The sequence below is a fragment of the Biomphalaria glabrata genome, chromosome 4 (assembly GCF_947242115.1).
Source record: "Biomphalaria glabrata chromosome 4, xgBioGlab47.1, whole genome shotgun sequence".
Taxonomy (NCBI): Eukaryota; Metazoa; Mollusca; class Gastropoda; family Planorbidae; genus Biomphalaria; species Biomphalaria glabrata.
This window is the reverse complement of record NC_074714.1, coordinates 52,626,075-52,653,279: the sequence shown is the minus strand read 5'-3', so window position 1 is coordinate 52,653,279 and position 27,205 is coordinate 52,626,075. Positions and strand designations below refer to the sequence as shown.

The 27,205-nt window shown below is 37.6% G+C and overlaps 1 protein-coding gene across 4 annotated transcripts in view; it reads right to left on the bottom strand.

Moving 5' to 3' along the window:
* LOC106052387 (uncharacterized) overlaps positions 1 to 24,750 on the bottom strand; it is a 32,121-nt gene extending 7,371 nt beyond the window's left edge. The window contains exons 1-4 of one of the 4 annotated variants that reach the window (XM_056027910.1): positions 24,527 to 24,743; positions 22,023 to 22,179; positions 16,442 to 16,569; positions 13,542 to 13,896 (exon numbers count right to left, since the gene is read on the bottom strand). In XM_056027910.1, the coding sequence (XP_055883885.1) occupies positions 13,790 to 13,896; positions 16,442 to 16,569; positions 22,023 to 22,179; positions 24,527 to 24,590 (456 nt within the window). In that variant the 5' untranslated portion in view covers positions 24,591 to 24,743 and the 3' untranslated portion in view covers positions 13,542 to 13,789. Of the gene's footprint in view, positions 1 to 1,163; positions 1,342 to 4,887; positions 5,096 to 13,541; positions 13,897 to 16,441; positions 16,570 to 22,022; positions 22,180 to 24,526 lie in introns of those variants that run through there. The other 3 variants (XR_008777728.1, XM_056027909.1, XM_013207754.2) reach the window with 3 other exon arrangements.
* Between the last annotated feature and the right edge of the window lie 2,455 nt (positions 24,751 to 27,205).

The window sequence follows — 27,205 nt, the reverse complement described above, 5'->3', positions numbered from 1 at the left end:
GGTCGTTGTGCTGGCCACATAACACCCTGCTCGTTAACCGTTGGCCAAAAAAACAGATGATCTTAACACTATCTGCCCCATAGATTGCAAGGTCTGAAACTGAAACTTCACTTTACTTTTTACTCTAGAGCTATGTCTTCCCAATTGTCAGTACACAATGACTAAGAAAAAAATAATTAATCGGGGATGTAGTGACCGGGGATGTAGTGACCGGGGAGGTAGTGACCGGGGATGTAGTATTTAAAGCATGTTAAAAAACAAAGATTACACTCTCAATACAAGAAAGTTCACTTTCGTTAAAATTACTACATAATCTAGTAGTGTAATAGAATAGTTTAGTTTAGATGATTAGTTCACAAATGTTAGTAGATATAGTTCGTCAATCGTGGTTCGATAATGACCAATTTTGTCATCCAGGGGCCTGAGGGCTTTGCACTGGTGTTTGGTGCCTCCTCACGTTAGTAGATATAACTTAATATAAGAGAGTAAATAATGACGAGACAACATATAAGAGTAAATAATGGAAATAAGAGAACTGACATCAAACAACCAATCCACATACACACACAACCACACCAAAGAAAAACATAACAAATTCTTAAAGAAACAAAGCTTTTTTAAAGTGTAATATTATCAGATTGAATTTGTCTTTCTGTGAAGGGGTACCGTTATCTAGTCAGAAATCTGTGTGATAAGAACATTTTTACCAATAGTTTTTGTTTAGCTTTTAGCTATCTCAATACACTATGATCTTATCCATTGTCTCTGAACCAGTTGTGAAAGGGGGAGGGAAGAAAGAGGTATCTTGGTGAATGTGTAGATACTCGATTTTAAATGCATAAAAAAAAATTCACTCAGGGATAAAATGTTCTCAAAAGGGACTAATTAAACTTATACCACCTTATCATTGAAATAAATTTCTCTCCCCTATTCGAGATATCAAACACAATAATTAATTACAAAAAATTAAAAAGCTAAATGGTTATTATTTTTTTTTTTTATTGATTCTTGTGTTTTTAGGAAAAATAAAAAAAATTGTGCAAAATTTTAGCTAAAACAAATAAAACGTTTACAAACATTTTAGCATACAGTCAGACAGAGTTGATATAAGCTTTTTAAATGATGACCTCAGTGTGAGAGAAAGAAAGAGTCATGAGACTTGCCTTCGATGGGCTTCGAAAGAAGAGTTATCAGCCACTTTTAGGTCGTGATCTTCCTTTTCTCCATATGTTTTAATGGTAAAGCTGTTAAAGCTGTTCAGGCTGTCCAGGCAGCATTCAGACAATCCATCACCACAACACGAGCCACGACAGCGTTTGCCGCCACAGTCCTCGGCAACGCCTGCAAACAAGTTCACGATATCTGAGCTTAACACGAAAATGGTAAGTTATTTAAATCTATGACACTACAGTATCTAATTTATGCTAAAAATCAATAAAAGATACATCTCTAGTCATTCAAATCTAAGAGATCGAAATCTTTGATGTTCAGATATATAATAATCTAATCACTTTTTTTAATCACGATATTTTAATCTTAAATAAATCAATATTTAATGATTAATAATCTAATATTTAAAGCTGTAGCTGAGTAGTAAAACGCTTGGCTTTCAAACCGAAGGGTCCCGGATTTGAATCTCGGTTAAAACAGGCATTTTAACAAAGCTTCTATCAACTTCGTCTGCTAAAACATTTTTACACGTTTTCTCTCGCACCCGATCTTCGGATCAAGCTGAAATTTTGCTCAATTATTTCTTTAACTTGAAATCACAAGAATCAATTTAAAAGAACAGTTAATTAACCATTGGTAATATATTATTTTGTTTTTTATCTTGAACAAGGGAAAGAAATCGTACTTAATAGATGTGGTGGTATAAGTTGAATTAGTCCCCTTGAGGACTTAGCCCTGAGTGAACATTTATTTATGCATTTAAAAACAAACGATCACGTAAACATTCACCAAGATACCCCCCCCCATTTCTTCTCTCCCCCCTTTCTTCTCTCCCCCCTTTCCCAGCTGATCCACACAAGTGATAGGATCATAGCGCATTCAGAAAGCTAAAAGCTAAATAAAATCAATTGGTAAAAATATTTCTAATGACACAAAATCAGTAACATAGCCGGTAGAGACTATGGGAGACCTAAAAGTAAAGTAGCAATTATACATAAAACACTGAACCAAAATCTTCTAATACAAAAACAAAATTTTATAAAAATACTCAGGAAGACATAAGGATAAAGTGACATTTCTCGTTCAATATGCTAGGACAAATTTGTACACATGCTCTATTGAGACTTTTATAATTTCTTTTGCTGAAAAATTGGACTATTCGCCTCTGACACATATATAATTTGTATGTGCAGCATCAAAGCCCATTAAAGATTATTGTACACGTAAAAACAGTCAACTAAACCATGTAAACAAACTAAACTAAGTAAACAAAGTAAACAAAGAAAACAAAGTAAACAAAGTAAACAAAGTAAACAAACTAAACAAAGTAAACAAACTAAACAGAGTAAACAAACTAAACAAAGTAAACAAAGTAAACAAACTAAACTAAGTAAACAAAGTAAACAAAGTAAAAAAAGTAAACAAACTATACTAAGTAAACGAAGTAAACAAAGTAAACAAACTAAACAAAGTAAACAAACTAAACAAAGTAAACAAACTAAACAAAGTAAACAAAGTAAACAAAGTAAACAAAGTAAACAAACTAAACTAAGTAAACAAAGTAAAGAAAGTAAACAAAGTAAACAAAGTAAACAAACTAAACTAAGTAAACGAAGTAAACAAAGTAAACAAACTAAACAAAGTAAACAAACTAAACAAAGTAAACAAAGTAAACAAAGTATACAAACTAAACAAACTAAACAAACTAAACAAAGTAAACAAACTAGACAAAGTAAACAAAGTAAACAAACTAGACAAAGTAAACAAACTAGACAAAGTAAACAAACTAGACAAAGTAAACAAAGTAAACAAACTAGACAAAGTAAACAAAGTAAAAAAAGTAAAAAAAGTAAATAAAGTAAACAAACTAGACAAAGTAAACAAATTAAACAAAGTAAACAAAGTAAACAAAGTAAACAAACTAAACAAAGTAAACAAAGTAAACAAAGTAAACAAACTAAACAAAGTAAACAAAGTAAACAAAGTAAACAAACTAAACAAAGTAAACAAACTAAACAAAGTAAACAAAGTAAACAAACTAAACAAAGTAAACAAACTAAACAAAGTAAACAAAGTAAACAAACTAAACTAAGTAAACAAAGTAAACAAAGTAAACAAAGTAAACAAAGTAAACAAACTAAACTAAGTAAACGAAGTAAACAAAGTAAACAAACTAAACAAAGTAAACAAACTAAACAAAGTAAACAAACTAAACAAACTAAACAAAGTAAACAAAGTAAACAAACTAAACAAAGTAAACAAACTAAACAGAGTAAAAAAACTAAACAAAGTAAACAAAGTAAACAAACTAAACTAAGTAAACAAAGTAAACGAAGTAAACAAACTAAACTAAGTAAACGAAGTAAACAAAGTAAACAAACTAAACAAAGTAAACAAACTAAACAAAGTAAACAAAGTAAACAAAGTAAACAAAGTAAACAAACTAAACAAACTAAACTAAGTAAACAAAGTAAAGAAAGTAAACAAAGTAAACAAACTAAACTAAGTAAACGAAGTAAACAAAGTAAACAAACTAAACAAAGTAAACAAAGTAAACAAAGTAAACAAAGTAAACAAAGTATACAAACTAAACAAACTAAACAAACTAAACAAACTAAACAAACTAGACAAAGTAAACAAAGTAAACAAACTAGACAAAGTAAACAAACTAGACAAAGTAAACAAACTAGACAAAGTAAACAAAGTAAACAAACTAGACAAAGTAAAAAAAGTAAAAAAAGTAAAAAAAGTAAATAAAGTAAACAAACTAGACAAAGTAAACAAATTAAACAAAGTAAACAAAGTAAACAAAGTAAACAAACTAAACAAAGTAAACAAAGTAAACAAACTAAACAAAGTAAACAAACTAAACAAAGTAAACAAAGTAAACAAACTAAACTAAGTAAACAAAGTAAACAAAGTAAACAAACTAAACAAAGTAAACAAACTAAACAAAGTAAACAAAGTAAACAAACTAAACTAAGTAAACAAAGTAAACAAAGTAAACAAAGTAAACAAAGTAAACAAACTAAACTAAGTAAACGAAGTAAACAAAGTAAACAAACTAAACAAAGTAAACAAACTAAACAAAGTAAACAAACTAAACAAACTAAACAAAGTAAACAAAGTAAACAAACTAGACAAAGTAAACAAACTAGACAAAGTAAACAAACTAGACAAAGTGAACAAAGTAAACAAACTAGACAAAGTAAACAAAGTAAACATAGTAAACAAAGTAAACAAAGTAAACAAACTAGACAAAGTAAACAAATTAAACAAAGTAAACAAAGTAAACAAACTAGACAAAGTAAACAAACTAGACAAAGTAAACAAAGTAAACAAAGTAAACAAAGTAAACAAACTAGACAAAGTAAACAAAGTAAACAAAGTAAACAAACTAGACAAAGTAAACAAAGTAAACAAACTAGACAAAGTAAACAAACTAGACAAAGTAAACAAAGTAAACAAAGTAAACAAAGTAAACAAAGTAAACAAACTTGACAAAGTAAACAAAGTAAACAAACTAAACAAAGTAAACAAACTAAACAAAGTAAACAAACTAGACAAACTAAACAAAGTAAACAAACTAGACAAACTAAACAAAGTAAACAAAGTAAACAAAGTAAACAAAGTAGACAAAGTAAACAAAGTAAACAAACTCTACGTAAAGACTACTAGAGTATAGCTATATAATATTATATATGTTACGCTACTTACACAAACTAGATAGAGTTCCTAGCAGAAATATTCCAAAGAGAAACCAGAACTTCTCTAAAGACATTCTATTAATATAACAACCCAGATCTGTAAGTTTTTTTTAAAAAGGGATTAGTTGCACGAGTCTGCATATTTTGTTTTGCAAATGAATTCAGCGAAATGTCCATCTTGTAGGAATGTTTGTTTTGTTTTGTTTCTGGAGACTTTTAGTAACTGCACCACGCAGCACTGAACTTCAAGATGTGTTTTGAATAAGTTGAAGTGTGCAGCAAAGTGGAATTGAGAGTGTGTATTCTAGCAGTTATTGATGTGAAAGTGTCTAGTCTAGAAGTTATTGATGTGAAAGTGTCTAGTCTAGCAGTTATTGATGTGAAAGTGTCTAGTCTAGCAGTTATTGATGTGAAAGTGTCTAGTCTAGCAGTTTTTGATGTGAAAGTGTCTAGTCTAGCAGTTATTGATGTGAAAGTGTCTAGTCTAGCAGTTATTGATGTGAAAGTGTCTAGTCTAGCAGTTATTGATGTGAAAGTGTCTAGTCTAGCAGTTATTGATGTGAAAGTGTCTAGTCTAGCAGTTATTGATGTGAAAGTGTCTAGTCTAGCAGTTATTGATGTGAAAGTGTTTAGTCTAGCAGTTATTTATGTGAAAGTGTGTAGTCTAGCAGTTATTGATGTGAAAGTGTCTGGTCTAGCAGTTATTGATGTGAAAGTGTCTGGTCTAGCAGTTATTGATGTGAAAGTGTCTAGTCTAGCAGTTATTGATGTGAAAGTGTCTGGTCTAGCAGTTATTGATGTGAAAGTGTCTAGTCTAGCAGTTATTGATGTGAAAGTGTCTGGTCTAGCAGTTATTGATGTGAAAGTGTCTGGTCTAGCAGTTATTGATGTGAAAGTGTCTTGTCTAGCAGTTATTGATGTGAAAGTGTCTAGTCTAGCAGTTATTGATGTGAAAGTGTCTTGTCTAGCAGTTATTGATGTGAAAGTGTCTAGTCTAGCAGTTATTGATGTGAAAGTGTCTGGTCTAGCAGTTATTGATGTGAAAGTGTCTTGTCTAGCAGTTATTGATGTGAAAGTGTCTAGTCTAGCAGTTATTGATGTGACAGTGTCTAGTCTAGCAGTTATTGATGTGAAAGTGTCTAGTCTTGCAGTTATTGATGTGACAGTGTCTAGTCTAGCAGTTATTGATGTGACAGTGTCTAGTCTAGCAGTTATTGATGTGACAGTGTCTAGTCTAGCAGTTATTGATGTGAAAGTGTCTAGTCTTGCAGTTATTGATGTGACAGTGTCTAGTCTAGCAGTTATTTATGTGACAGTGTCTAGTCTAGCAGTTATTGATGTGAAAGTGTCTAGTCTTGCAGTTATTGATGTGAAAGTGTCTGGTCTAGCAGTTATTGATGTGAAAGTGTCTGGTCTTGCAGTTATTGATGTGAAAGTGTCTAGTCTAGCAGTTATTGATGTGAAAGTGTCTAGTCTAGCAGTTATTGATGTGAAAGTGTCTAGTCTAGCAGTTATTGATGTGAAAGTGTCTAGTCTTGCAGTTATTGATGTGAAAGTGTCTGGTCTAGCAGTTATTGATGTGAAAGTGTCTAGTCTAGCAGTTATTGATGTGAAAGTGTCTAGTCTAGCAGTTATTGATGTGAAAGTGTCTAGTCTAGCAGTTATTGATGTGAAAGTGTCTAGTCTAGCAGTTATTGATGTGAAAGTGTCTGGTCTAGCAGTTATTGATGTGAAAGTGTCTAGTCTAGCAGTTATTGATGTGAAAGTGTCTAGTCTTGCAGTTATTGATGTGAAAGTGTCTAGTCTAGCAGTTATTGATGTGAAAGTGTCTGGTCTAGCAGTTATTGATGTGAAAGTGTCTGGTCTAGCAGTTATTGATGTGAAAGTGTCTGGTCTAGCAGTTATTGATGTGAAAGTGTCTGGTCTAGCAGTTATTGATGTGAAAGTGTCTGGTCTAGCAGTTATTGATGTGAAAGTGTCTAGTCTTGCAGTTATTGATGTGAAAGTGTCTAGTCTAGCAGTTATTGATGTGAAAGTGTCTAGTCTAGCAGTTATTGATGTGAAAGTGTCTAGTCTTGCATTTATTGATGTGAAAGTGTCTAGTCTTGCATTTATTGATGTGAAAGTGTCTAGTCTTGCATTTATTGATGTGAAAGTGTCTAGTCTTGCATTTATTGATGTGAAAGTGTCTAGTCTTGCATTTATTGATGTGAAAGTGTCTAGTCTTGCATTTATTGATGTGAAAGTGTCTAGTCTTGCATTTATTGATGTGAAAGTGTCTAGTCTTGCATTTATTGATGTGAAAGTGTCTAGTCTTGCATTTATTGATGTGAAAGTGTCTAGTCTTGCATTTATTGATGTGAAAGTGTCTAGTCTTGCATTTATTGATGTGAAAGTGTCTAGTCTTGCATTTATTGATGTGAAAGTGTCTAGTCTTGCATTTATTGATGTGAAAGTGTCTAGTCTTGCATTTATTTCTGAAACAAGTCGGGTCATAGAAATCATAGAAGTTCAAAGAATAAAAACAAAATATTTTTTTTTGAATCTAAAAAATCTTTTAGCAATGTGTGATTCTGTGATATACCTCGTATGGTAAAGATTCATATACATATATATATATATATGATCGGTCACTACATCCCCGGTCGCTACATCCCCGGTCGCTACATCCCCGATCACTACATACCCGGTCACTACATCCCCAGTCACTACATCCCCGGTCACTACAACCCCGGTCACTACATCCCTGGTCGCTACATCCCTGGTCACTACATCTCCGGTCACTACATCCCCGGTCACTACATACATCCCCGGTTACTACATACATCCCCGGTCACTACAACCCTGGTCACTACATCCCTGGTCACTACATACATCCCCGGTCAGTACATCCCCGGTCACCACATCCCCGGTCACTACATCCCTGATCACTACATCCCTGGTCACTACATCCCCGTCACTACATCCCCGTCACAACATCCCCGGTCACTTCACCCCCGTCACTACATCCCCGGTCACTTCATCCCCGGTCACTTCATCCCCGGTCTCTACATCCCCGGTCACTTCGTCCCCGATCACTACATCGCCGGTCACTACATCGCCGGTCACTACATTCCCGGTCACTACATCCCCGGTCACTACAACCCCTGTCACATCCCCGGTCACTTCATCCACGGTCACTACATCCCCGGTCACTTCATCCCCGGTCACTACATCCCCGGTCACTACATTCACGCTCACATCATCCCCGGTCACTACATCCCCGGTCACTACATCCCCGGTTACTACATCCCCGGTCACTACATCCCCGGTCACTACATTCCCGGTCACTACATCCCCGCTCACATCATCCCCGGTCACTACATCCCCGCTCACATCATCCCCGGTCACTACATCCCCGGTCACTACATCCCCGGTCACTACATCCCCGGTCACTACATCCCCGGTCACTACATTCCCGGTCACTACATCCCCGCTCACATCATCCCCGGTCACTACATCCCCGCTCACATCATCCCCGGTCACTACATCCCCGGTCACTACATCCCCGGTCACTACATCCCCGCTCACATCATCCCCGGTCACTACATCCCCGCTCACATCATCCCCGCTCACTACATCGCCGGTCACTACATCGCCGGTCACTACATTCCCGGTCACTACATCCCCGGTCACTACAACCCCTGTCACATCCCCGGTCACTTCATCCACGGTCACTACATCCCCGGTCACTTCATCCCCGGTCACTACATCCCCGGTCACTACATTCACGCTCACATCATCCCCGGTCACTACATCCCCGGTCACTACATCCCCGGTTACTACATCCCCGGTCACTACATCCCCGGTCACTACATTCCCGGTCACTACATCCCCGCTCACATCATCCCCGGTCACTACATCCCCGCTCACATCATCCCCGGTCACTACATCCCCGGTCACTACATCCCCCGGTCACTACATCCCCGGTCACTACATCCCCAGTCACTAGATCCCCAGTCACTACATCCCCCGGTCACTACATCCCCGGTCACTACATCCCCGATTAATTATTTTTTTCTTAGTCATTGTGTAATTGTGTTGTCAAGGATTTGCCTTTAAACCCTCGTCTCATCCAGTATATAAATATGTTTAAGTAGAATCCTTTTTGATATTTCGGACAAGTTATTATAGTGTATATAGTGTTCCCCCTCGTCTGTTCCTACTTAGTGAGAAAGGAAAGAATATATTTCAATAAGTAGATATAGTGTAAGGCGGAGTTTGTATTTAGTTATAGTGCACTTTTACACGCTCACGCACATTTTGTTCCTCCACTGTTCAGTGTGCTGATTTCATCTAGATCAGCGGTTCTCAACCTTTTATGCTCGGCGACCCCTTTTTACAATCCCCCCACTCTGATGCGACCCACCCACACACAACCACACACACACACATACAGCAATAGAAGAGTAGACAATAACAATCCATATTTTCGATGGTCTTAGGCGACCCCCTGGCAAATCGTCAATCGACCCCCAAGGGGGTCGCGACCCACAGGTTGAGAACCCCTGCTCTAGATCTAGAGCTTATAAATAAAAGCCTTAGAAGCTATCATATTTGTTTTTCAAATAAGCAATACTTTAAAAATAAATATAGATTAGGTCGGTAAAAAGACATTTAGCTGTTTTATTTCGTTTTTATGTAGAAAAATGAAAGGGGGGGGAGGGGCATCACGACGAGCTGCCGCACTGGGCATCATGTACCCTAGCTATGCCACTGCTCTAGTCCACTTCTACTCCCAAAAAAACAAAATGTCCAACCTTTCTGGACCGGAAACCGAGACCACACTGCCTAACACTCTTTCTCTCTCTCTCTCTCTCTCTCTCTCTCTCTCTCTCTCTATCTCTCTCTCTCTCTCTCTATCTCTCTCTCACACACACACACATAGAAGAAAAACTAACACCTTCAAAAACATCACGTTTATGCTGTTCACATTCATACATGGGAATATAGACAAAAAATAAGCAATTAAGTCAATTCATAAATATTAATTAATTGTTTAGTTTGATATCAAAAAGAAAAACTTTATGTTTTGACAACCTATATTTTTTATTACATACATATTTAGCAATAATCAGAATTACGTTTCCAATGGAATGTGGTCGCAGTCACTAATGGCAATTAAAGGGGTTTAGAGTTTGCATAAATTGAAAATAAGTATACCTACTTTTTATTCATTAGTCTATGTATTTTTACTTCAATACCTTGATCCATATTGCAGTCCATTGTGGTCACCACAAGATCGATTACAGTGTCCTGCTGTATTGCTTGTGCAGGCGGCTCGCTTACTTCCAACTTCCCAGCAGAAACATTGTTGCGTACGTAGCAACTAAGATTTCTTAGTTAAAAAATGTTAGCGTCCTCTACACATTCACAGTCTACGCCCTTGAAACGTTGGCGTCTTATGTGCCCACCTGCTTCGTGTGTCTGGGCTGCATCCTCATCGGCATCAAAGTCTCTGTCTCCATCTCGCAGCGGCGAGACAAATTACATTGACTAATTGTTGCAATAAATTCCACTGAACAATTATTTTTGTAATAACATCAAACATCAAACATGTTTATAGAACCCTGGACTGTTTTTTTTTTTTTTGTGTGCAAATTCTGCACCAGCAACTTAAAGTTTTGTACACTTTCCAATCATAGAACGATTGCATTAGCCATCAGCTTCTGGTATAATTTGTGTTATGGTATCCTTTTGAATAATAGTACCCTTAAAAGTTATGTAGAACGATGAGTCGTGTTTAGCAGTCTGCTGAATTTGACAGCTTTTGAGGTAACCTGACTTGGCTTCTTCGTGGTAGGGGCTTCCATAGACTGAAAAAGCTAATGCGGCATGGCACAGGACTTGAGGTTGTCCCGTTGGTTCAAAACAATTCAGACTCGACTTCAGGTTACGCTATCCTTGCTGTGTGGAAAAAAAAATGTGTGTCAATACGTGCCAAGACGTGATAAATTCAGTTTGTAAAAATTGGAGTCCCCCACACTTTTTTTTTCTTGAATGATGACATTCTTGCATTTAGCTCATCCAATTTATTTTTAGTCCAGGACTTTTGGAAGTAAAGATTTGAACGTTGAACCCCTCACTTACCCGAAGTTCGAAGATGACATTGAAGATGTGTGCTCAAACTATACCAGATGTCGAAGTTTTATAAATTTTAAGAACCTTTGTCTGTTATAGTGTTAAATAAAGCACTTCAACATCCATGAATCTTATTCGCAGATTATTGTAAGTTCATTGGGTGATGTCTGAGTTATATTTACTTTCTAAATTGAGATTTTGCAACGTTTTTTTCGCAATGTTTTTACAGAGCTCACAGACAAGTTCAGGTTTACTTTGAAAAGATGATGTCATAGTAGTTTTACTTTGGAAAGATGATGTCATAGTAGTTTTACTTTGGAAAGATGATGTCATAGTAGTTTTACTTGGGAAAGATGATGTCATAGTAGTTTTACTTTGGAAATATGATGTCATAGTAGTTTTACTTTGGAAAGATGATGTCATAGTAGTTTTACTTTGGAAAGATGATGTCATAGTAGTTTTACTTTGGAAATATGATGTCATAGTAGTTTTACTTTGGAAAGATGATGTCATAGTAGTTTTACTTTGGAAAGATGATGTCATAGTAGTTTTACTTTGGAAAGATGATGTCATAGTAGTTTTACTTTGGAAAGATGATGTCATAGTAGTTTTACTTTGGAAAGATGATGTCATAGTAGTTTTACTTTGGAAAGATGATGTCATAGTAGTTTTACTTTGAAAAGATGATGTCATAGTAGTTTTACTTTGGAAAGATGATGTCATAGTAGTTTTACTTTGGAAAGATGATTTCATAGTAGTTTTACTTTGGAAAGATGAAGTCACATTAATTTTACTCTGTCTAGAAAGATGATGTCATAGTAGTTTTACTTTGAAAAGATGATGTCATAGTAGTTTTACTTTAGAAAGATGATGTCATAGCAGTTTTACTTTGGAAAGATGATGTCAGAAGTTTAACTTTGAAAAGATGATGTCATAGTAGTTTTACTTTGACTAGAAAAATGATGTCACATTAATTTTACTTTGACTTTAAAGATGATGTCATAGTAGTTTTACTTTGATTAGAAAGATGATGTCACATTAATTTAACTTTGACTTTAAAGATGATGTCATAGTAGTTTTACTTGGACTAGAAAGATGTTGTCACGTTAATTTTACTTTGACTTTAAAGATGATGTCATAGTAGTTTTACTTTGACTAGAAAGATGATGTCACATTAATTTTACTTTGACTTTAAAGATGATGTCACATTAATTTTTCCTTGACTAGAAAGATGATGTCACATTAATTTTACTTTGACTAGAAAGATGATGTCACTTTAATTTTACTTTGGCTAGAAAGATGATGCCACATTTATTTTACTTTGACCAGAAAGATGATGTCACATTAATTTTACTTTGACCAGAAAGATGATGTCACATTAATTTTACTTTGACTAGAAAGATGATTTCACATAAATTTTACTTTGACCAGAAAGATGATGTCACATTAATTTTACTTTGACCAGAAAGATGATGTCACATTAATTTACTTTGACCAGAAAGATGATGTCACATTAATTTTACTTTGACTAGAAAGATGATGTCACATTAATTTTACTTTGACTAGAAAGATGATGTCACATTAATTTTACTTTGACCAGAAAGATGATGTCACATTAATTTTACATTGACCAGAAAGATGATGTCACATTAATTTTACTTTGACCAGAAAGATGATGTCACATTAATTTTACTTTGACCAGAAAGATGATGTCACATTAATTTTACTTTGACCAGAAAGATGATGTCACATTAATTTTACTTTGAATGGAAAGATGATGTCTAATTAATCTTACATTGACCGGAAAGATGATGTCACATTAATTTTACTAATACTGGAAAAATGATGTCATATACGATTATTTTCATGATATTTGGTAGAACTTTGTTAAAATGAAAATTTTACAAGAGCTTCTGCTCCAGAGACTTAAAGAACAATATTTCTTATGTAATTGATTTTGTTTTTATAAAACTGTTGCCGAAAAAGACTTGTCACTTTGTTTGCCTTCGCATTAGAAAAAATGTGTGATCCTTTCTTTCAGGACATTTTCTACTCTCTTTTAATAAAAATTAAGCAAATAAACTCTTTCTGATCTTGGGATATATGAGTTCTTTGCAAACGTAGCCACAATGCAACCAAAACAAATTTTAAACTGAATTCATTTTTACTTATAATTCAGATGTTGACCGCCGTCAGATTAAGAACATAAAACAATCGTGCTATCGTAAAACATTTCCAAACCAGGTTTTAACTTTTTCCAGACTTCCTGTTACGTAAATAATCGGTCACATGCATATATAGTCACAGAGGTAGCGGGTAAACCGCAAGAAAATTTTACAAAGTATTCCAATATATATCTGTAACACAGATGACTTTCGATGGTATTCGAAAAGGCGTTGAGGTCTTTATGCAGAGAGCAAAGGTGACAGGCTCAAAAGGTCATTTAGATTTAGTTTGATTAAGGGAGTCCAGTGGGAAGATAGTTCTCGAACAGTAGAATTCAGAGCATGTCCAGAACGAGATTATAAGACCAGTATAGTTCGGTACATTAGTGCAGATTTTAATTAGTCATTATAGTTATCCACAGTTAAGCATTTATACAGTTGCCAACATACATTATTGGAAGTAATTTGACATTAAAGAATTACATAATAAACCCGAGTCGTAAAGATCTTTGAGTTGGTTGTGTTGAGCTATATTTCCCGAGTGAGAGCCTTTACAGTAGATTATAGGTACGTAATTTAAACATAACTGCAGTATTATGAAGGTTGCTTCGAGTCTTGCGAGTCTAACTATGATGTAAATCTAATTGGATCTGAATATTGAGTTGAATACTGATTTTCGAAAGTTGACTGAGGCTGCACCGGATGAGAAACAGTGGTGTAAGAAGGTGGCGGACCTATAAAAGCAAAGATAGGAAATATAGCGTATATTATAGGTATATTATGCTGTGGCAAGCTTAAATAAACTATAACTAGCTGAGGTAATCTACATTAATATAAAATGAAATAAAATATATCAAACTTTGATAAGGTAATCCACAACAAGATAAAATATATCAAGCTTTGATAAGGTAAACTACAATAATGATAAAATGAGATTAAATATATCAAGCTTTGATAAGGTAAACTAACAGCAAGCTAAGGTAAACTGGTCGTGCGGTTTGCGCGCTGGACTGTCGTTTGGATTTATCGGGCTCAAACCCTTCCCGCTCCCATCCCCAGTCGTCCTGCGGGAGGTATGGACTAGGAAGTAAGCTATCTTTAACTCAGAAGGAACATCCCAAACATGTAAAACATTTTACAAAAGAAAGTGCAGCAAGCTAAGATAATATGAATTATAACTATAGCACTCTAAGCTAAGGTAAACTACATTTAGTTACGAAAAGAAAAACTACAGCAAGCTAATAATGTAAATGTAAACTAGAGGAGACAAAGTGTTTTGGAGTGTGTGTGTGAGTTTTTCTATGGTAACGATAAGAAGAAAATAGCGATTGGTTGAAGGCTATACAGTGTCAACGATGCAAGATAAACGGCTTTGTGGTAAGCTGTCTTGGGTAGGACAGACGACTCCAGAACGCCAGAGTGAAAAGACGTGTTTTTTTTTAAGTGAGATTTCGTTCAAAATTGATTTAACCCTATCCTGAATATAAAGAAACGTTTCCGTCTAGTACGAATAGACAAAATTTAATTTAAAGATGGTTGACTTTCAAAAATGATAAAAGATCAAACCAGGGTGGCTAACTCTATTAGGTAACAAATTGTTTCTTAAAGATATACGTTAACTGGTACATAATAAGAAACTTGCGTCCACCCATCCAGTTTCAATCTATGAAAAGTTTCCAAGAAAAAAAAGAGGAATTATAAAAACATGAAAAATAATTTAAAATTAGTATTTTAAATAAGAACAAAGTTTAAATAAAAGGGAAGGACTCCGTCCTTAAAACTATATCTACCAATAATGTACGCGTTATTTCCCTTCTTTTATACATATATATTGTTATAAACCTGGTGGTGGCACAGATGGGGGTAGTGGTGTGTGTGTAGTTAGCCGACGCAAATCGCCCCAGGCCAGCGCTAGACGAGCGGTCAACCGAGACGAGTTAACAACAAGAAGGATCGAGTAGGATCGGCGTCGTGAACAGAGCTCAGGAGCGTCCCAGAATGGTCGAGCGACGTTCTGTCCGGTTCTAGAAGGCCAGTAGGGACCCTATATAAAGAGCGGAGGTGTCGCAGTCAAGACGGTTCAGAAAGAAGGTTCACGACAGGAGTTCAGAACACGGTCGACTACAGCACAGTTCAGCGGTGTGGTTCTGTACGGAGCATTACGACGGTTCAGTGCGGAGTACTGTCAAGTACAGTTGAGACGAACGGCGTCTTGATCTTGGTCTGCGATCGAGTCCGACACAACGAGCCTAGTGTGTGAGGTCAGTCCTGAACTGTTGAACCCAGTGCAAGCCCGGAACGAGACGGAGAGGCCAGTGCAAGAGTTGATACGGCGGAACGGTGTTATCGGAGAGATATTTGTACAGTGTACGTGTTGCCAATTGTACAGTATTGGCTGTTATTTATTCAACTATTGAAGTGTTACGTTACTTTGGAGCCCTGAGTTGTCAAGTTTTTTAAGTTGGTGGTGTAAGGTGCAGTTTGCAGAGAGCCTGGATAGTGAGATTCGTAACAATATATATATATATATATATATATATATATATATATCGACTATATATATATATATAACAAATTATTAATTACCAATAATTAATTAACTAATTGAGTATTTTTGTTTATTGATTCATGTTTTGTTACGTAAAATAGGCCTACATAATAGTTCAAAGTATCGACTTGATCGATGGATCCTAGAGCTAGAAATAGCGTTGACAATTATTTAAGGGAACTAAACCCAAAACATTTAGCTATATCTGTGAGTACCGATGTGTTAGTTTCTCTTGTTGCTAGTACAGAAAATAATGAACTACCAGTAATTAATTAACTAATTGGTTACTTTTATTGATTTATGTCTTGTTTATGTCAATACATAATTGTGTGCATTTTCTGCATGATCCGAGAATGGGTGTGGGAGAAATAGTGTGTACAGACCTTTTACCAGACAGAGTTGAGTTGATATAAGCTTTGTTAAAAAAAAGAAGGACGGACGGACAGACAGACCACACATTACTAATTGTGAATATTCCGTTTTCGGGGGGGGGGGTAAAATTGTTAATGTGTATGTGTGTGTTTTGGAACATAAGTGTCGACCTACCATAGCGGAAGCGTTAGACTCCACCTATCATCATTCTTCTTTCATATAAGCTTTGTAAAAAAAAGAAGGACGGACGGACAGACAGACCACACATAACTAATTGCGAATGTTCCGTTTTCGGGGGGGGGGGGCGGTAAAATTGTTAATGTGTATGTGTGTGTTTTGGAACATAAGTGTCGACCTACCATAGCCGAAGCGATAGACTCCACCTATCATCATTCTTCTTTCCCAGCAGTAGTAATCCAAAACACACGATATGATAAAAATCAAGACCGACAAGCAAACAAACACGATGAATATAATCATGAATTGCCTATAAGGGATTAAAGAAAAAATAAGATGAAATGTTGATATTGAAAATAGAAAGGTACCCCCTTTAATGCCTGGGGTAGAGCAGGGCCGGAATTAGGCCGGAATTAGGCCACTGCAACCTATGCGGTCGCAGTAGGCCCCGAGTTTATTCTAGGTGTAAATTATTATATTAAACCGTTATAAATCATATGTAATAACAGGGCTTCCGCGGCTTCCTGCTTTTCCAGGAGGCTCCTGTAAATCTCATGCAATTGCAAAATATGCGATAAAGTCCTGGAAATCTGAAATTATTAAAATCTCCTGAAAACTCATAAAAATCTCTTAAAAAATAGACACAATTGTCATTTTGGTGCACCAATCCTATTTAAACAGAAAAGGGCATTGTCAGCTTTGATTTAATACAACTTGATTGCAAAGACTAATGTATTTTGAAATAGAAAATCTTAATTTTTATTTTTTCATCATTATCCCTATATTCAGACTGGGCCCCGCACAATCTGTTTCGCATAGGGCCCAGCAGTTGTTAGATCCGGCCTTGGGGTAGATGATGTAAAGCTCAGCTATTTTTAAGGCCTGAGGGTGGCATACGGCCAACATACCGAGAACCCACCTTTACTTCGCCAACGTATAATCAGCTACCCATTAGTGTTGAGTGGAGTCTGAGCGAGACCAATAGTTACATAAAGTGACGCCACGTCACAGGTCTCTAAAACATGACAACGAGCTATTGGTCTAAACTTCCCACAGGTTGTGACGTTGCAGTTCAGTGTTCCAGGCCTTCTGTTACGAATGGTCTGGGTCATAGGCGTCTTAAAGTTCCAACTCTTTCCAGAACTCGAACCTCACGCCTATGGTCCAGGAACAAAGCATTTAATCACTCGGTCATCAGGACCCCATAAAGTTTGTTAGGTTTTCTATGAAAAGTGCATTGAACTCACGCAAACACACGCACACACACGCACACACACACACGCACACACACACGCACACACACAAAGACATTCACAAACGGATATAAATAACAAGGCACATGTTATTTAGTAAGTTATATCTATTAATTATTAGGAATCACTTTTTTAAATATTTATATATACTGTAGAGCTAGGAAGTGCGATGGCTGAGTAGTTAAGCGATTGGCTTCCAAACCTGGGGTCCTGGGTTCGAATCTCGGTTAGATTTTGAGTTTCGGGATTCTTAGGGCGCCGCTGAGTCCACCCAACTCTAATGGGTGCCTGACTTTAGTTGGGGAAAGTAAAGGTGTTTGGTCGTTGTGCTGGACACCCTCCTCGTTCACTGTTGGTCTGGAATGGGAACTTTGATTTACTTTTCACTCTAGAGCTGGACTATCTATTTAAAACAGTGATTCCCAAGGTGGTCTATATAGACCCCCCAGGGGTATACGAGGACTTCCAAGGGGTCTACGAGGACTTCCAAGGGATCTAAGAGGACTTCCAAGGGGTCTACGAGGACTTCCAAGGGGTCTACGAGGACTTCCAAGGGATCTATGAGGACTTCCAAGGTGTCTATGAGTACTTCCAAGGGGTCTACGAGGACTTCCAAGGGATCTATGAGGACTTCCAAGGGATCTATGAGGACTTTCAAGGGGTCTATGAGGACTTCCAAGGGATCTATGAGGACTTCCAAGGGATCTACGAGGACTTTCAATGGGTCTACGAGGACTTCCAAGGGATCTATGAGGACTTCCAAGGGATCTATGAGGACTTTCAATGGGTCTACGAGGACTTCCAAGGGATCTATGAGGACTTCCAAGGGATCTATGAGGACTTTCAAGGGGTCTACGAGGACTTCCAAGGGATCTATGAGGACTTCCAAGGGATCTATGAGGACTTTCAATGGGTCTACGAGGACTTTCAAGAGATCTATGAGGACTTCCAAGGTGTCTATGAGGACTTTCAATGGGTCTATGAGGACTTTCAAGGGATCTAAGAGGACTTCCAAGGTGTCTATGAGGACTTCCAAGGGGTCTACGAGGACTTCCAAGGGATCTAAGAGGACTTCCAAGGGGTCTACGAGGACTTCCAAGGGATCTAAGAGGACTTTCAATGGGTCTATGAGGACTTTCAAGGGATCTATGAGGACTTTCAATGGGTCTATGAGGACTTTCAAGGGATCTAAGAGGACTTCCAAGGTGTCTATGAGGACTTCCAAGGGGTCTACGAGGACTTCCAAGGGATCTAAGAGGACTTCCAAGGGGTCTACGAGGACTTCCAAGGGATCTAAGAGGACTTCCAAGGGATCTATGAGGACTTCCAAGGTGTCTACGAGGACATCCAAGGGATCTATGAGGACTTCCAAGGTGTCTATGAGGACTTCCAAGGGATCTACGAGGACTTCCAAGGGATCTATGAGGACTTCCAAGGGATCTATGAGGACTTCCAAGGTGTCTACGAGGACTTCCAAGGGATCTATGAGGACTTCCAAGGGATCTATGAGGACTTCCAAGGGATCTACGAGGACTTCCAAGGGATCTACGAGGACTTCCAAGGGGTCTATGAGGACTTCCAAGGTGTCTATGAGGACTTCCAAGGGATCTATGAGGACTTCCAAGGGATCTATGAGGACTTCCAAGGGATCTATGAGGACTTCCAAGGTGTCTATGAGGACTTCCAAGGTGTCTATGAGGACTTCCAAGGTGTCTATGAGGACTTCCAAGGGGTCTATGAGGACTTCCAAGGGGTCTACGAGGACTTCCAAGGGATCTACGAGGACTTCCAAGGTGTCTATGAGGACTTCCAAGGTGTCTATGAGGACTTCCAAGGGGTCTATGAGGACTTCCAAGGGGTCTACGAGGACTTCCAAGGGATCTATGAGGACTTCCAAGGTGTCTATGAGGACTTCCAAGGGGTCTACGAGGACTTCCAAGGGATCTATGAGGACTTCCAAGGGATCTATGAGGACTTCCAAGGTGTCTATGAGGACTTCCAAGGGGTCTACGAGGACTTCCAAGGGATCTATGAGGACTTCCAAGGGATCTATGAGGACTTCCAAGGGGTCTACGAGGACTTCCAAGGGGTCTACGAGGACTTCCAAGGGATCTATGAGGACTTCCAAGGGATCTATGAGGACTTCCAAGGGGTCTACGAGGACTTCCAAGGGATCTATGAGGACTTCCAAGGGATCTACGAGGACTTCCAAGGGATCTATGAGGACTTCCAAGGGATCTATGAGGACTTCCAAGGGATCTACGAGGACTTCCAAGGGATCTAAGAGGACTTCCAAGGGATCTAAGAGGACTTTCAAGGGATCTATGAGGACTTCCAAGGTGTCTATGAGGACTTCCAAGGGATCTATGAGGACTTCCAAGGGGTCTACGAGGACTTCCAAGGGATCTATGAGGACTTCCAAGGGGTCTACGAGGACTTTCAAGGGGTCTACGAGGACTTTCAAGGGGTCTACGAGGACTTTTAAGGGGTCTACGAGGACTTTCAAGGGATCTATGAGGACTTTCAAGGGGTCTACGAGGACTTCCAAGGGGTCTACGAGGACTTCCAAGGGATCTATGAGGACTTCCAAGGGGTCTACGAGGACTTTCAAGGGGTCTACGAGGACTTTCAAGGGGTCTACGAGGACTTTTAAGGGGTCTACGAGGACTTTCAAGGGATCTATGAGGACTTTCAAGGGGTCTACGAGGACTTTCAAGGGATCTACGAGGACTTCCAAGGGATCTATGAGGACTTCCAAGGGATCTATGAGGACTTCCAAGGGATCTACGAGGACTTCCAAGGGATCTATGAGGACTTCCAAGGGGTCTATGAGGACTTCCAAGGGGTCTATGAGGACTTTCAAGGGGTCTACGAGGACTTTCAAGGGATCTATGAGGACTTTCAAGGGGTCTACGAGGACTTTCAAGGGATCTACGAGGACTTCCAAGGGATCTATGAGGACTTCCAAGGGATCTATGAGGACTTCCAAGGGATCTATGAGGACTTTCAAGGGGTCTACGAGGACTTTCAAGGGGTCTACGAAACAAAAAAAGTTTGGTAACCACTGATTTAAAGCATGTAAAAAAAAAACACAAAGATTATACTCTCAATACGAGAATTTTGACCTTTGTTAAAATTTTTACATCATCTAGTAATGTAATAGAATAGTATAAATGATTGGTGCGCAAATGTTAGCTCGTCAATGGTGGTTCAATGACGACCATATTGTCATCTTCGGGGGCTGGGGGGCTTTGCACTGGGATTTTGTGCCTCCTCATGTCAGTAGATATAACTTAATATAAGAAAGTAAATAATGACACAACAAAATATAAGAGTAAAGAATGGAATTAGAGAACTGACATCAAACAGCCAAGACACACACGCACGCACGCACAGAGAGAGAGAGAGAGAGAGAAACATAACAAATACATAAGGAAACAAAGCTTTTTTAAAAGTGTAATTGTATCAGATTGAAATCGGTCCTGCTACCCTGTGTGTCTTCAAACTAGACAGAAATCTGTGCGATATTAGAACATTTTTACCAATAGTTTTTGTTTAGCTATTAGCTTTCTCAATACACTGTGATCCTATCCATTGCAGTGTCTGGACCAGTTGTGAAAGGGGAAGGGAAGAAGGAGGTATCTTGGTGAATGTGTACATCAGTGATGCCCAACCTTTCACAGCCCGCGGGCCAAATAAATTCCCCACACTCTTGTCGCGGGCCACATCATTGCGAAATTGGAAAAGCAATAGAGCAGACGACATTTTGATTAGAAACAAGTTGTAACCAACATTAATTCTATAGCAATCTGTTAGATGTTTCAAACTTCTGAATGACAGGCTGCAAAGCAAATACTTCATTAAGACAGATATACTTTATGTATTCTGTCCAAAAAAAATGTGTCCATTTTTCTATTTATTGTGTTCACTCCAAGTCAAGTTTTTGTTCAGCATTCCCATGTATTCAACACTCCAATGTTGACCAGCAAGCTACCAATCACGGTGCTACCAAAAAGTCAACTAAAAATGGCAAGGACACGGTTCGGTTATATATTTTACATTCCCAATGATTGTATTGTGGAGAGAAGTTCTGAAGGGCCGGTTACCTACATCGCGGGCCGGATGTGGCCCACGGGCCGTATTTTGGGCATCACTGGTTTACATGATCGTTTTTTAAAAGCATAAAAAAAATGTTCACTCGGGGATAAAAAGTTCTCAAAAGGAACTAATTAAACTTATTCCACCTTATCATTCAAGTACATTTCTCTCCCCTGTTTGAGATATCAAACACAAATAATTAATTACCAAAAATTAAATGGCTAAATGGTTGTTGTTTTTTTCTATTGACTCTAGTGTTTTTTAAAAAGAAATAATACTGCAAAATTTCAGCTTAATCCTAGAAATAACGTGTACAAACTTTTTGTCATACAGACAGTCAGACAGAGTTGATATAAACTTTGTGAAAACGAAGCCCGCAATGAGAAGGAAATGCGGGGATTGTATGACTTGCCTTCGTTGGGCTCCGAATGAAAAGTCATCAGCCGAATTAAGGTTTTCTTTACTGTCTTCAAATGGTTTAATGGAAAAGTTACTCAGGCAGCATTCTGACAATCCATCTCCACAACACGAGCCACCACAGCGTTTGCCGCCACAATCCTCAGCAACGCCTGCAAACAAGTTCACGATAGCTGAGCTTAGCACGAAAATGCAATGTTATTCAAATCTTTGACATTACATTATCTAATATATGCTAGAATCAATAATAGATACGTCTCTAGTCATTCAAATCTCAGATATCGAAATCTTTGATGTTCAAATATATAATAATCAAATCAAATTTTCGATATTTTAATCTTTAACCAATAAATATTTAATGATTAATCTAAATATTTAAAGCTGTAGGTGGGTAGTAATAGCGCTTGGCTTCCGAAACCGAAGGGTCCCGGATTCGAATGTTGGTTAAAACTGGCATTTTTTACCTATTACCTTTTACTTATCCCATAGTCTGTTGGACCGTTGGGGCACCACGCAAGACTCGTCGACCGTCTTTCTCCATTCCCCCCCCCCCCCTGTCTCATGTCTTGTTTAGAACCTCTTTCAATGGCAGGCCCGTTCACTCTTTTATGTTGCCCTCCCAACGCTTTCTCTGTCTGCCTCTTCTTCTTTTTCCTGGTACTGTTCCTTGAAGAAAGATCTTTCGGAGCCCCGAAGATCTTGTAATAACATCATGGGGGTCCGGTCGCTGCAGTAACCCTGTCTCTAACCTCTTGGTTTGTGATGCGGTCTTTAAACGTGATACCAAGGTTCATTCTGTAGCATCTCAGTTCCATTGCTAGGATCCTCCTCTCTAGCTCTGCAGTCAGCGTCCAAGACTCACAAGCATATGAAACTGGCATTTCAACAAAGCTTCTATCAACTTTGTCCGTCTGTCTGTCTGTCTGGTAAAAAGTTTAGCACGTTATTTTTTTACACCCAATCTCAGATCAAGCTAAAATTTTGCACCATTAATATTTTTACCTGACATCGTAAGAATCAATTTTAAAAAAACAACAACAATTAGCTAATTAACTATTGGTAATAAATTATTTTGTTTTTATCTTGAACAAGGGAAAGAAACCGTACTTAACAGATGTGGTGGTACAAGTTGAATTAGTCCCCTTGAGGACTTAGCCCTGAGTGAACATTTTTTTTATGCATTTAAAAACAAACTATCACGTAAACATTCACCAAGATACCCCCCCCCCCTTTTCTTCTCTCCCCCTTTCCCAACTGGTCCACACAAGTGATAGGATGTGGGAAGAGTGGTCGAGAGGCTAAGTGCGGCCAACTTAGCTTGGCTTAGCTTGGCTACCTAGAAGGGCGCTCGAGGTTCGACACCCGACTCGGGCAGAGTTGTGTTTACTGAGCGCCTAAAGGCAGCACGGAAAACCAATTCCTATATAACCCCTCCCCCCCCCCCCACTGGTCCACGAATGAGATTGGACCAAAGCGCTCTGAGCAATCTATAAGCATGAAAGTAGCGCTATACAAAAGCTATATATATATATATATTCAGAAAGCTAAAAGCTAAACAAATACGATTGATAAAAATATTTCTAATGACACAGTCAAAGTCATTTGCATATATATCCATATAACTGATCCAAACTAGATGATACAATTACACTTTATATAAGCTTTGTGGTTTTTTTTTAACATTTTGTTATACTTTTCTTGTTAATTTTGGGATTATTAGGGCACCCATAATTCCACCAAACTTAAATGGGTACCTGACTTTAGTTGGTGAAAATAAAGCGGTTGGTCATTGTGCTTGCCACATTACACCCTAGTTAACCGTCAGCCGTAGAAACAGATGACTATTACATCTTCTGCCCTATAGACCGCAAGGGTGTTTTTTTTTTTACATTTCAATCCATCGACAAAGTGTAAACAGAAGTAATGTAGTCATAGACTTAATGATACAATACAACGCTCTTTTTCAACATTGTCTTGTACGCTCCTGTAAAATATAGACTCCAAAGAAGTGGTGTGGTTTGCTCTCTTAACTGACTATCGTTTCAATGGCTCCGGGTTCATACCCCGCCTGCTGCCATTATCCGCCGTTATTCAGAAGGTTTGGTTTAATTATCTCAAATTAGGTTTGAGACAATTGAATATTAAGATGGGTGAATTAAAGAATATTGGAAACGTAAAATAGACTGTAAATGTAATAGACCCACTAAAACATCATGAACTTCAATAAACGCAATGGCTTTATTAGTCTCTATTTATGTTCTTTACTCCAGCCACTTGTTCTCTAAACTGACCTCCCTTTACACACAGTCCTGACACACTGCTGTTCACTCAACCATGTATACACTCAAGGTCCACTGGTCATTTCATACACAGACACACACACACTGCACTACCAGCCACGCAAAACACATACACTTACTATCAAACTCTATAGACTACTAAGCCTAAAGATATGTATACATTATATACCATATTGTAACCAAATCTACCTCTACTTACACAAACTAGAGAGAGTTCCTAGTAGAAAAATTCCAAAGAGAAACCGGAACCTCTTTGAAGACATTCTATCAGTGTAACAACCCAGATCTGTAAGTTTTTTTTAAAGAGATTAGTTGCACGAGTCTGCATATCTTGTTTTGCAAATGAATTCAGTGAAATATTCTTCTTGTATGAATGTTTGGTTTGTTTTGTTTCTAAAGACTTAGTTTTAGAAACTGCACCAATCAGCACTGCACTTTATGGTGTGTTTTGAAATAGTTGAAGTGTGCAGCAAAGTTTAATTAAGAGTGTGAAGTCTAGTTCATAGACATATATTATATCTAGACTGGAAACCGAAACAAATTCGTATCCGCAATTGATCGATTCACAGACCTATATATATACCTATATACCTATATATACCTATATATATATATATAGATTTGTATGTATATAACTCTTTTTCAAGCTCTACGGGAAGTCACCCCAATCAATCTTTTCTGTCTTAGAAAAGTAATGATCTTTAGTTTTCAAAGTTTAGAAATAATGCAAAATCATTTCTTTGATTTTCTATAGAATGGGCTAAAATAATCACAGAACTATATATTCACGTGGTAACCACAGACAGGAGAAGGGGCAAAGGCGAGCAACTGGCGCCTAAACCAGTAAGCTTCGGGCAGGTGGGGCTCGTTAGCCTTGGTTGGCTACCCATCTAGGAGAAGGAAAACTCTGAATCCAAACCTCCGCTGCCTTGCGGCTATACCCAAACGCCGGAAAGGCTTCGGGAGACAACCCTGAAGAAAAGAAGAAAAATCAGTAGCTGGTAACCCTACAGTCTGGCAGAGCCTGCGGCGCTACTGATCCCAAACTGAATCGAATATTCCGTTCCTTTGGTAACATCAGCTGCGCGGAGAGGGGGGAACTGCTGTGTGTGCGACAATGTTCCGACCATAAGCAATGCCCAGGCTTTCATCTCACGTAAGTGCGAGATGAACCATAGTCGTTCTACGACTGAAGAAGGCCAATGATGATGATGAATATATTCAAGCATATATATATGGTGACCGACACTTCATCCCCGGACATGTCATCCCCAATTAAATATTGTTTTCGTAGTCAGTGTGTAATTGTGCTGTTAAGACTTTGCCTTTAAGCCCTCATTTCATCTAATATATAAATATGTTAATTTAGAATACTTTTTGATATTTCGGACAAGTTATTATAATGTATATAGTGTTCCTCCTACTCCCTATATACTTGTTGAGAAATGAAAGAATATATTTCAATAAGTAGATATATTGTGGAGTTTGTATCTAGTTATATTGTTTCTTTTTGTTGTAGGGATGTCAATATTATCTTGAGCATATTGCGTGATGTAATGATCAAAGGCAGTGGTGTCGCTAGGATATCAATAACTTTGATTATCAAAAAAAAACGATGCAGTTAACAACTATTTAGTCAGTCTGCATTTGAAGAGGGTAAAGTAAGATGCTGGTAGAAGTTATGGGAGTAAATATTTGCACTTGAAAGTAGCAGTATTATAAAATGTTAAAAAAAAATTTTCAAAAAGCTTCAATGGAAAATTATGAATGGGGTTGCTCCGAATTAATTTGTAAGCCACATGGAGGTGTTTAATTTCTGTTTATAATGGGAATCTGATTAGTGAGTTAGGTCAGTATTTAGTGGTTTTAATCAATTGATCTGCAGCAAACAATAATTTTTTAACTGCAGGAACATCAAGTACACCCTTTTTATAGTCTCAAGACTTATTATTGACATCTAAGTCTCTAAATCGACAGCTAGACCTATATAGATCTAAAAGCATTAGGATAAGCAACTCTAGAAAAAAAAATTATCCACACCCTCTCTGACCAAAAAGTAAATAGACTGTGTCCAACTGATTTTAACAACTTGGTCAGCTAGACATACACATGTAGGCCTAGTGTACTGTACGTGTGAAGTCGATGATACTACAAGACTACCCTGCATTTTTTTCATTAAGCGTTATGCAATAGTGTTTGCTTAATGTGGAGTGGTCAGACAAGTAAATAACACACTGGCGTGGCTAGTCAAGCATGTTCGTAGATATATCTTTACACTAAAATAGTTACACACGCTCCCAGCCCATGAAGTAAATAGACGGTGTGTCCGACTGATTTTAACAACCTGGCCAGATAGACGTACACGTGTAGGCCTATATAGTGTAGGCCAACTGAGCGTGCAGTCCATAATGACAATATTACCCTGGGTTTTTTCCCTTGGGAGTTTAACTGTTATGCAATAGTGTTAGCTGTATTTTTAGTGGTCAGACAAGCATGTATTTTATAGTGATGAATAGTTATACAGGCCAAATGTTTCTTAAAATTCCAGTGATATCGTTTCTATTTCTTTGGTTACTAGATCTAAATTTGAAATTCTAAATCTATGTTATTTAATAAGTTTTTAAACTTAACAGGCATAAGTAAGATTTTCCCCGTCATATAAAAAGTTAATATGATTAAAAAAAAAAGAATACCATTCTTTTCTAAAGGTTTTAATTCAAGGCAAAAATAGAAACATATTGCTACGATCTTCTCAATCAGGCTAGCTGCAGTCACTACTCAACAACACAACAGCACATCTAATACAAGAACTTGACAACAAGAGCTTCAAGTAACAAAGTGGCGATTTATTTTTTACAACTACATCAACAGCCGATTC